Source organism: Octopus sinensis, linkage group LG2, assembly GCF_006345805.1.
Source record: "Octopus sinensis linkage group LG2, ASM634580v1, whole genome shotgun sequence".
NCBI classification, from domain to species: Eukaryota; Metazoa; Mollusca; class Cephalopoda; order Octopoda; family Octopodidae; genus Octopus; species Octopus sinensis.
Window position 1 is genome coordinate 152,773,725 of NC_042998.1, and position 12,766 is coordinate 152,786,490.

The following is a 12,766-nucleotide window of genomic DNA, read 5'->3' on the forward strand; positions in this document are numbered from 1 at the left end:
CTGGGTATTTACATTATGCAACTTTTCATGTGCATGTTGCTAAATTGGCAATGAAATGTAGGCGGCTGACCAGATGGATTCTTAGAACCTTTAGAACAAGAGACCAGGAAACCATGATGGTCCTCTGCAGGACACTTGTCCTAAGCCACTTTGACTATTGCTCTCAGCTAAGGTCACCATCCAGTGTCAAGTTAATCACAGAACTTGAGGCGATCCAATGAAGCTACACGAAGAAGATAGCCTCTGTGCAGCATATAAGCTACTGAGAAAGACTCAAGAGATTAAGACTCTATTCCTTAGAGCATAGGCGAGAAAGATATGCCATAATATACATCTGGAAGATCCTAGAAGGACTTGTCCCAAACTTTGGCATCAAGAGTTACACAAACACTAGAACTGGGTGCCACTGCATAGTGCCAAGAACTCCAAATTTGCCATCAAGATGTAGGACAAGATACTGTGACAGCCTGGGCTTCAGAGGCCCACAGCTCTTCAATATCCTCCCGAAGGACCTGAGAGACCTGCATGGAGAGGATGCCGATGTCTTTAAAATAAAACTGGATCTCATCCTGTCCCAGATGAACCAACTTCACGGCAGGAGGTGTAGATGAGGGCAGCTGCATCGGACTCTCTCATGCACCAAATGGCATTTGCTAAAAAGCATTCATGAAATAAAATCATGTAGCATCATCAAATGGTGGTGCCCCAGCATGGCCACAGCCTGTGAGCTGAAACTAGATAAAATAAAATAAATAAAATAAAAAAAATATATAATATATATATATATATATTATATATATATATATTATATACATATTATATATATATACATATATATACATATACATATATATACATATACACACACACATATATATATATATATATATATACATATCATCATCATCATCATTGTTTAACATCTGCTTTCCATGCTAGCATGGGTTGGACGATTTGACTGAGGTCTGGCGAACTAGATAGCTGCACCAGACTCCAATCTGATCTGGCAGAGTTTCTACAGCTGGATGCCCTTCCTAACGCCAACCACTCTGAGAGTGTAATGGGTGCTTTTGTGTGCCACCGGCACAAGGGCCAATCAGGTGGTACTGGCAATGGCCACGCTCAAATGGTGCATTTTATGTGCCACCTGTACAGGAGCCAGTCCAGCGGCACTGGCAACGACCTCGCTTGAATGTTTTTTCACGTGCCACCAGCACAAGTGTCAGTAAGGTGATGCAGGTAATGATCACGCTTGATATCAACTCCTTGATATCATATGAAAAAAAAATTTGCACCAAGTGGATGAGACTGTCTAATTCTACCTCACTTTTTGTGAACCACTACAAATCATCTATAAATTGCAGGTGACTGAGCTTTCCTTAACCATCCCCAGATCATACCCCAACCTTGTCTTTCATAATATTTCACTCAATGGAATCATTCCCAGGATGAAAACCAATGGGGATACACTGTCCCCTAGGAAAATTCCTCTCCTAATTTCGTCTCTAACACCAGATTCTTTGCTATTGATTAAGTGCTCCACATTGCATATTGTTCCGTGTAAAGCTTCTCATGTTTTCTGCTCCTCTATTCATTTCCATAGTTCTTGTTAGCCATGAGTGTGGTATCACAGTGTAAACCAATCCATGCCATGATCAAATTTGTGTGCCTTCTCTTGCAGTTTCTGATGATTAGCTTGTCAATTAATAGCTGATCTTTCATTCCCTGACTCTTCTTTCAATGCCCTTTCTGTTCAATTGGTAGCAGCCCACTTTTTTTAAGGTATTCCTACAACTCACCAGCCAAAACACCTATCAGTAGTTTCCACATTAGTGGAAGACATGTTATTGGTTGAAAGTAGGATGTCCTTTCAAAGTTCCTTGACACATAATGACTTTCCCCATGTCATTCAACTGGGAACTAAACCTTCCTGCAAGCATCTATGTAGCTGTTCTGCTATCTTTTCTTGGAGCCATCTCAGCTTCTTCATCCAATATCCTTGGACACTAACTTGTCTTATGTTCTTCTTTTTTTGTACTATACTTATCTGTCTTTTCATCTTTTCTGTATTTATTTTTATGTTGTTTTGAGCAAACATAATTCCAAACTTCTCTGGATTTCAAGTGGTCACACAACATAATCATTACATTCTACAAGTTGACCTCAGATTTCCCCACTAAAAACTCTGATTTCATCTGCATTAGGTACTAATTTGGTGTAATTACCCATCCAATTCATGAAATTGCTTTCCCTTACCTGTTCTGTCTGAATTGTTTTGTTCAGTTGTCATTCTACTTAAAATTCTGCCTTGATTGCAACTACTCTTTGTTTCAATTCTTCCAACACCACATCATACCCTTTATCTCTTATTCTATACGATTACTATTATTATTATTACTTAAGGTGGCGAGCTGGCACAATTGTTAGTGTACCAGGCAAAATGCTTAAGTGACATTTTGCCTGTCTTTATCTTGAGATCAAATTGTGCAGAGGTCAATTTTGCCTTTCATCCTTTCAAGTTGATAAAATAAGTACCAGTTGAGTACTGGCGTTGATGTAATCAACTAGCCTCCTCTGTAATTGCTAGCCTTGTGCCAAAATTTGAAACCATTATTACTACTACTGCTATTACTACCACTCTTACTAGTATTTTTTTTATTACTATAATTGTGTGGAATTACTAAATTCATTTCACCAAACTCTCTTAATTTACAAACATTATGTGCCAAATTTCTGGTGACTGAATACACCAATTTAACTGTGTCTGTTAAATAACCTCTCATATTAACTAGATGGTTGGAAATGCTTGTCTAAGTCCATGAAAATTTATCTGGTACATTTGTGGTTACTTGGGTCCCTTATAGAGCATTATACCACATCACCTGTCTTAGTTGAGTTCATCACTTTTTAGGATTAATATCATAGTTAATATTGCCCTTCTATATATTTATTGGTAATGTCATGAGGACAAGCACCTTCAACCTCTGGGTCCCAGTTGCTTGTATTATTTTTATTCTTATTTCTACATTTTTTATTCTTTCTGTTATTGCTACTATTATTCCTATTTTCCTTATCATTTTTATAGCAATAGGGGCTAGCATAAGAACCACATAGAAAAATTTAACAGGAAATGACACATGCAGGATCAAGGTGCAGCCATTGGTATCACTGTGGCTGGCCTCTGCATGATCTGGTGGGACAGAAAACTTAAACAAACCTTAGCTGAACAATCCACAACTGTTTAGTTTTACTGTAAGTATGTAGATGACATCAACATTCTAGTTAGGACAAACTCTGGTAACTGTAGTGTAGAAACCGAGAGGAGCATAATGGAGAGCATCCAGCACATAGCTAACTCCATCCACCAAAGTATCAAGATAACAATAGATTACCCAGCCAGGCACCCTAACAGTAGACTCCCTATCCTTGATACTGAACTTTGGCTAGAGACTGTGAACAACAGAAAGCAGCTCTTCCACTCCTATTACATGAAACCCATAGCTTCTAAATATGCTGTTCACAAGAACTCAGATTTGTCACACAACATGAAAATCAACATACTGATAGCAGATTTAGTTAGGATAATGAATAACATGTCCCCACTATGTGAACCTTATGAAAGAAGGAAACATGTACAGAACTTCATATGACCAGAAAGATAGGATTTGAGTATACAGAGGAGCTAGAAAGAAGTTAGATAGCATTATATGTAATGAAACCAGTGGTGCCTGCCCTAGATACAGGGGTAACAACTGGAATAGAAGGAGACCAAACTCAACATTAAGATAATTGAAAAGCCCAGGAACTCCATTAGATCACAGTTATGTAGGACATACTCCTTTGAGAATACCACATGCAGCTATGAGGACATACCCCTTTGAGAATACCACATGCACCTATGATTAATCCTGATATTAACTGTAGAACTAGAAATGTAGTCTACAGCATAAGGTGCATTAGAGGGGGCTTGTAAAGACAAGAACATGACATATGTTGGTGAAACATCTAGAAGCATTGCAGAGATATTAAATGCACATTTGAGACAATATGATGACAAAAACGTCCTCCATACTCTACCAACATGGAGGTATACTGGGCTGACTTGACATCTGCATTTTATCCAGGCACCTGAAGAACCCAACACTCAGACAAATACAGGAGTATGTCCTCATAAATGAAACATTTCCCATATTAAATAGCAGATACACATAGAAGGTAGTGATACCTTAATAGCCACAGTATATACATACACAAGTGGATTTGTTAGTAGGCTATTATGTAGGTAACTGATGAAGGGATTGCTCTTTATGCTACTTGTCTTGTTTCTCTATTTGTTTCTTTCTTTGTTCAAAAAAGTTCGTTTTCCATGTTTTTGTTTTTCATGTTGTTCACATTTTTTTGACATCCTGTACCCATATATGTAGGTGTATATACATATACATGTAGGTATGTACATGTATCTATATATATATATATATATTATATATATATATATATATAAATATTATTATTATTATTATATGATCGAATGCCACGCATCCATTTACAAGTAAGTTGTATCTTAATAATTCCGATGCGAACTTATACCACTATCCTATCACTATCTCTATTCTTCCTCTCTTCTTCTTTCTTTCTTTTTTCTCTCACCGTTTTTGTAATTCTCCTCACCCCACTTCACCGTTCTCTATCTGTCCTTCTCTCCCTCATACTTCCTCACTTTTCCTCCTTGTCTCTCTCATTGCTCACATGTGACCAGTGGCTATCTTTCTTTCTCCTCCTTACACCACAAGAGACAACACACATTTTTGCCTGTCTCCTGTCAAAGCTTGTTTCTCCAGCATTCACCACTTCACCTTGTTATGGTTTAACAGCTTTTACCATTTGTTTTTACAGTCCTGTTTTTGTTACCATTGTAACCCTCTACAAACCCCAAATTTTATTTAATATGCTTTGCGGGAACAACTGTTTTGATGAAGACGCATTTTGTCCTAACGTTCGAAATGTGGAGTAGATAAAACAGGGGACAACTGATGAAGGGATTGTTCTTTATGTTGCCTGTCTTGTTTCTCTATTTGTTTCTTTCGTTGTTCATAAAAAAGTTCATTTTCCATGTTTTTGTTTTTCATGTTGTTCATGCTTTATTGATGTGTATATACATATATGCATGTGTATACATATGCATGTGTATATATGCATGTGTATACATACGCATGTGTATATACATATATATGTATGTATGTATATATGTGTATATATATATATATATATATGCATGTGTATATACATATATATGTATGTGTATATATATATATATCATCATCATCATCATCGTTTAACATGTATATATATACACACATGCATATATATATATATATATACACATGCATATATATATATATATATATATATATACACATACATACATATATATGTATATACACATGCATATATATATATATATACACATATATACATACATACATATATATGTATATACACATGCATATATGGGTAGAGGACATCATGAACATGAAAAACAAAAACATGGAAAATGAACTTTTTTATGAACAACGAAAGAAACAAATAGAGAAACAAGACAGGCAACATACATACATACACATATATGTATATACACATGCATATATGGGTAAAGGACATCAAAAAAACACCATGCCACCCATCAAAAAAACACTCCTGCCACCCACCCCACATAAAAAGAAACATCCCATATAGTATGGCAAGACACATATGCAACATAGTAACTGACTCACAAACACGCCTAATAAGATTAGATGAACTTTAAAACTTCCTACTAGAACAAAAATACCCCCTTAAACTAATAAAAAATGGAATCTCAAGAGCAATGAAATTAGACATCACACAACTCAGGACACCCAAAGCAAAAAACAAAGAAAACATTATCCCTTTCATAAACACACACAACTCTGGACTTACTAACATGTTTCAAATCATACATTCAAACCTACCAATAGTCTTACAAAGCCCCAAAATGGAAAACATACTAAACAAATATTGCATAAAAAACAGTAGACGACAAGACAAAAACCTGAAGAAACATCTAACAAGAGCGAAATTCTCATCAGAAACTAAAACTGAATTCTTTGTAAAAGAGTGTGGAGATGGTAGATGCGGGATCTGCAGTAACCCCACCTACAAATACATAAAGGGAGACAAAGAAAATGAAATTTAAAAGTGGTCACATATTCAAAATAAATGCAGATATGAACTGCAAGACGCAGAACGTAATATACTGCATAATCTGCCCCATGTGCAAGGAGGATTATATTGGTGAAACTGGAAATTCTTTATGCCGATGAGCCAGAATTCACTGACAACATGTCCAACAGGAAGAACTGCGCAAGATACCACTGAGTAAACACCTAGATACATGTGGAGAAGGAAAATTTAAGATCTTTCCCTTCTACAAATGTCCAAAGAATGACACCTCCTTCAAGAGGAATATGGAAAAATACTTCATAACTAAGTTCTCCCCCAAACTGAATGGCTGAAAATTTCTCTATAATAAACTGTACCAGCACACACACACACACAGTTCTATACATATGTTTTGGTTTTTGAAAATACAACATTGAACAAAGGATATTCTAATATTTGAATGAAACCATTTCACTTTAATTTGTGGAACCAGTTGCTCCTGTATTATAAAACTTAATATTTATTTAACTGTCAATCAGTGAGATATTAGAGTAAATCAATTGAAGGTCAGACAACAGGCTCAGTGGTTGTCAGTTTGTATTCTGTCATCTGTAACTTCAACACAAAAAAGTCTCTTTTCCAAATATGGACCTTATGAAATTTTGCTCATCATACATTGAAGGACAAATCTTTCAATTTATAATTTAACAAACATAGTGTAGCGTTTAGTCCACTGTATATTACTCTACATTCTTGTTGATCACCAAAGCAAATTGACTTATAAAATGTGAATAAAACAAACCTGTTTTTGTAATCCAGATTTTCCATCCCATGTAAGCACAGGAATCAAACATTGGATTGAAAGAACTGAATAGTGGTATAAATATCAACACAATTATTTTTTCTTCCTCTTTTTTCTTCTTTCTTCCCTTCTCCAACGACACCCCTTCCAGATTCACAGGCACCCACACACGCACCTTCACAAATCAATAATAAAAAGAAATCCAGACTATTCTTAAAACCAAAAACCATTTACAGTTGCAAAAAAATAAAAACAAATGTGGTACTGATTACTCTTAACAACTTGACCATTCCTCCTTAACATTCCTTTCAGATACAAAGACACAAACACACACACACACACACACACACTCTCTTTCTAACAAGACAATGATAAAAAGGAAATATAATTTATGGGTTCTTTCTCTCCCTCTTCTTCCTTCCCTTCTTTTTCTCTAACACTACTTTCAGATACAAACACACACACACATGCACACACACACACGCTCTCTCTCACTTTTTCCCCATTCATCACCCTCTTATACTATCTTATATCCCTCCCCACCACTACACACTCAATAACACTATAAAATGGTCAAATTTTTTCCCCAAGATCTTAGACCCCGATTGGAGTAAACATCCTTGACCAACTACAAAAGAAACCAGCAAAACAATTTTTTCTTCTTCCCTCCCTCCCTTCTTTTTCTCTAACACTATTTTCAGATACAAAAACACACACATACATGATCTCTCTCTCACTTTCTCCCCATTCATCACCCTCTTGTACTATCTTATATTTCTCCCCACTACTACACACTCAATAACACTATAAAATGGTCAAAATTTTCCCATAGGAACTTAGTTCAATTTGAAAAATCCACCAGAATGGACACAATTTGAAAAATCCACCAGAATGGACGAAAGCGCTAATATATGATATAAGTTATATGATGTATAAAAACATGTAATATACAAATAAATATCTGTAAATATAAAACCATCCGAATTTCTGAGTACCACATTTCTTCTAATATATATATATATATATATATATATATATATACATATATATATATATACAGTTGCGGCCAAAATGTTCAGAACGGCATTGTTTTCATCAGAAAAGTAGGTATAAGTTTTTATCAAAGTAGTTTTATATTCTATAATTTTCACAGACAATAAATACAATATTAATTGTTATTGTCTGAGATTTTGGTGTAATTTGAGAGGATAATACAAAAGTTATGGATGATTTAGTGATTTACTGCAAAGCCCATGGCGGCCAAAATGATCAGAACGGTTGAAAAAATAACAAAATAATCAAAAATGACAGAGAATACTGGAATTATTTAATATTTAGTGTGAAGCCCTTTAGCTTCGATCACACTCTGACATCTTCGACTGCATGAAGAAATTAAATTTTCAATTTCTTGCTGGGTGATCTTATTCCATTCTTCCTGAAGGGCATTCCATAACTGCTCAGTTGTTTTAGGATTTCTGGCTTTCAAACGTTCTCCTAAAATATTCCATACATTTTCAATAAGACTGAGATCTGGGCTTTGAGCAGGCCAATCCATAACAATAACCTTTTCAGCCTTGAGGAATTTCATGACCACCTTAGCCTTGTGATATGGGGCATTGTCCTGCATGAATATGGGTGGTCGCTTACAGCACAGGCAAGACATGATCTTTTACAAGTTGTTTATAAACTCCTGCATTTACCTTTCCATGTAATCGCACCAAAGGGCCCACACCATCTCCAGATATCATCCCCCAAACCATGACACTTCCTCCACCGAATTTAACACTAGTCTTAAGGCATTTAGGCGACAATTTTTCACCTACTTATCTACGAACGTACCTTTTCCCATCTGAGCCAAATAACATAAACTTAGATTCATCACTGAAATGCACCGTTTGCCATTTTTCTTGAGACCACAACACATGTTCGGTTGCAAAGGTAAGACGACGCTTTTTATTCTTGGAGCTGATCAGTGGCTTCACTGCAGGTGCACTTGCTTGTAGGTCATGTTCAACTAAACGACGAGACACAGTTTTTCGAGATAAAGTTTTCTTCAATACAATGCTCATTTTCTGAGAAACAGCAGCAGCAGTTTTAAATCTGTCCTTTTTAACCAACTTTACCATAGCACGATCTTCTCTCTTGGTTGTTTTTCTTGGCCTACCTGTAAACTTTCTTGCTTCACACGAACCACAATCATCGTAGACCTTAAAAATACCGTGTACAACACTTTTTGACTTGTTAACAATCTTTGCAATAGATCCAATACTTAAATTATCCTTCCTTCGAAGCTTAATAATCTGCTGACGAATTGGTAACGGAGTAAGTGGCATTATATTAACAAAGTACACTGCAAATATTCTTACTAATGTTTAGTAAACGAACCGTCACGTAAACAAATTCAAAACATTAGAGTTCGCCGGTTAAATATATTAAAACACGGAGTAAAAGCAACCGTTCTGATCATTTTGGCCGTCATGGGTTTTGCAGTGAATCACTAAATCATCCATAACTTTTGTATTATCCTCTCAAATTACAGCAAAATCTCAGGCAATAACAGATAATATCGTATTGTCTGTGAAAATCATAGAATATAAAACAACTTTGATAAAAAATTATATCTACTTTTCTGATGAAAACAATGCCATTCTGAACATTTTGGCCGCCACTGTATATATATATATGTAGGTAAATGGATATGTAGGTAAACAGATAGGTAAGTAGATAGATAGGTACATAGGTAATACAGACAGACACACACAAAAAGAGATAGAAACACATGACCATATACACACATGTACACTCCACACACACACAAGGACATATGGAGATACACATCTATACATAACAGACACACATACATAGTCACAAAAACTGATATACATAGACACACTCAAACACGCACACACAAGGAGACAGAGGTACACACACATACAAACATGCACACACAAACACACGAATATGCAAAATACATAAAAACGTACATACATACATATATATGCATACACACATACATACATATGTGTATAGACATGCATGCTGAGGCATGCACACAAACAAACAAGGAAAAAGAACCCAGTTTTGATAATGGACAGAGTCAACAACTAGTGAAGAGGTTGCAAAAAGCAACAAAAATTTTAGGAAAACAAATAATAGATGAGTGGAAATTGAACTGGTGAATATGTTAATTAATAAGGCATTAAAACAATGATTCTCCTCAGACAAAACAAAATATTCTTATTGTTGCCATATCAGTATTATTATTATTATTTCTATTATGGTCTGTTTGTTGTTCATTGGTTATAATCGTCCTATTCACTACATCTTTTATTTAGGGTTGTTCCACTGTTGTTTACTGGTCTTGCTACACTACCTTTCATATTATCAATAATGCTTGCCTTCTTACTTTTAAACCTATTAATGTATGCCATTTTATTTTTTCAAATGATCTTTATAATTATTCATCCATTCCATTATTTCTATATCTTTCAGTAACTTCTTAAACTTCCCATCAAGAATATACTGAATTTTCTCCTTATAATCAGCTGGTTGGTTAAAATATGGGTGTGGGAGAGACTATGTACTGTTGTTTGTATTCATCTAGCTGTCTATCGTGCTAATACATCACATATTAAATTACAATTTTTCTCATTATCTGAGAATCTTCAGTAGGTTTATAAAAAATATCTACCTATCTCTTTAGATTGGGGAAATGGTCAGATAGAAGTGTTGGGATGAGTTGATCCAAATTTACTACTAACTTCCTAAAATGTTCAGCAATATAAGCAGTGATTATATAGCTCTGATAAGAATAGGATGGTGTAGAATTCCTCTCCCACTGTAGCATTTTAACTGATCAAAAATGGGAATGATTAAATATGCATAATTGATGCATTGCAGCATTTTGATATATGCCATTTTATGTGAAATATATGTAGCAGATTAAATCAAGACTGAATCTCCATTCATTTCTATATTATGCATGCATTCATGCATGTGTATGTATGTACGTATGAATGTATGTGTGCATGCATACAAACATATGAGGAGAAAAGAAAATAGACTAACTTGTGTTTTTCTTGCTGCATTTTCCAGTCAATGAAAGTCTGGTGCAAAGAACTTAGTGTATCCAATAGTTGTTTCAATAACCTGGGAAGCAGAGAAAAGATTGTGAAAATATGATTAAATCAAATACAATCAAATCTGCCAATGAAGCACATTTTAATAAGAAGTAAGAATTTCACTCTATTAGAAACAGATTAGCATAACAACCCAAAACTAAAATATTACCTACCATGAGTTAATGAGGATGTCAGGATCAAGATATCTCTTCATTTTTATGCAATATTTAAAAACAAGTGAATAAGATGCAAAAAGATTGGTATAGCTACGTATTCCACTATGGTTAATTAGATAATTATTAGTGATATAATGGGTCTTAATTGTCAGCGTCACAGCATACGCACTTAAATATAATGATGATGAGAGAGTACATGAACTAGCTGATGCTTTACTTATAATTGAAATGATGCCTGCTGGAAAGTGATAATATTTCCTTTTTATTAGGCCATTTGAGTTTTGAGCTTACAGTAGAATGATGTTAAATTACATTTAGTGAAGCTCACACCTGTTTAGAGCACTACTGTAATACTAGTGATAATAAAGATTTCTCATGTAAGTACAAGGTTACAATCTTGGTAGAGGGGTAGTTGATTGTATCTAGGGCAGTATCTAAATTCTGTATTTATTTGATTGATGCCAGAAGGATGATCACAGAATAATCAGATACTAAACTAGATTCCTTAAAGTATTTAGATTTTATACCTATTGTTACTCTAGAAGTTTAAATAATTTTGGTTATTATCACCATTTGGTTATTAACAAACCATTTGCTATTTTTGCCATCATCATATCTGTTTTTCCATAATATTCTCTTTTATTTTATCCTGATCTTGCATTATCACATATGGAAGACCCATATGCTACTCTCTTAAAAAGAAAGATACATCAGAAATGAAGTTGTAGGCACTTTTAAAAAACTGGACGGTCAAGGCTAGAAAGCTTCAATCAGAGCTGATCTAGGCCTGCACAGAACAATTTTTTCATGTAGTAAACATTTTTCATTCACATTATGGTACAACAACACAGCTATTCCACCTGTGTACATCAGTTAGTGTTTTCATGACAACAGTCATAATTAGCACTGAGAGAGAAATGATGGCCCTGTAAGTCTTTATGCACAAAAATGTTATAGCAAAAACTGAGTGTACAGAATTTTTGACTGTACATAGATCTGAAAACATTAAGATAATTTGGACATATTCTTTTATTCCTTTACTTGTTTCAGTCATTTGACTGTGGTCATGATGGAGCATCACCTTTAGTCAAACAAATCAACCCCAAGACTTATTCTTTGTAAGCCTAGTACTTTTCTATCAGTCTCTTTTGCTGAACCGCTATGTTACGGGGATGTAAACACACCAGCATCGGTTGTCAAGTGATGTTGGGGGGACAAACAGACACACACACACGTATACAATGGGCTTCTTTCAGTTTCCATCTACCAAATCCACCCACAAGGCTTTAGTCAGTCTGAAGCTATAGTAGAAGACACTTGCCCAACATGTCATGCAGTGGGACTGAACCCGGAACCATGTGATTTGTAAGCAAGCTACTTGTCACACAGCCAGTCCTGTACCTATATCTCTTATAGCCATATTTTTATCAAATAATTTGCAGTGCAGTTTTCATACACTAAATTTGCCTTTTATCCCATCTATTTAAAAA

The 12,766-nt window shown here is 35.1% G+C and overlaps 1 protein-coding gene across 1 annotated transcript in view; it reads right to left on the reverse strand.

Annotated features, from left to right (window-relative positions):
- Positions 1-12,766, reverse strand: part of LOC115226339 (mitogen-activated protein kinase kinase kinase 5) — a 315,276-nt gene that overhangs the window by 79,834 nt on the left and 222,676 nt on the right. The window contains exon 23 of the mRNA XM_029797343.2: positions 11,048-11,128. Within this exon, the coding sequence (XP_029653203.1) occupies positions 11,048-11,128 (81 nt within the window). The remainder of the gene's footprint in view (positions 1-11,047; positions 11,129-12,766) is intronic.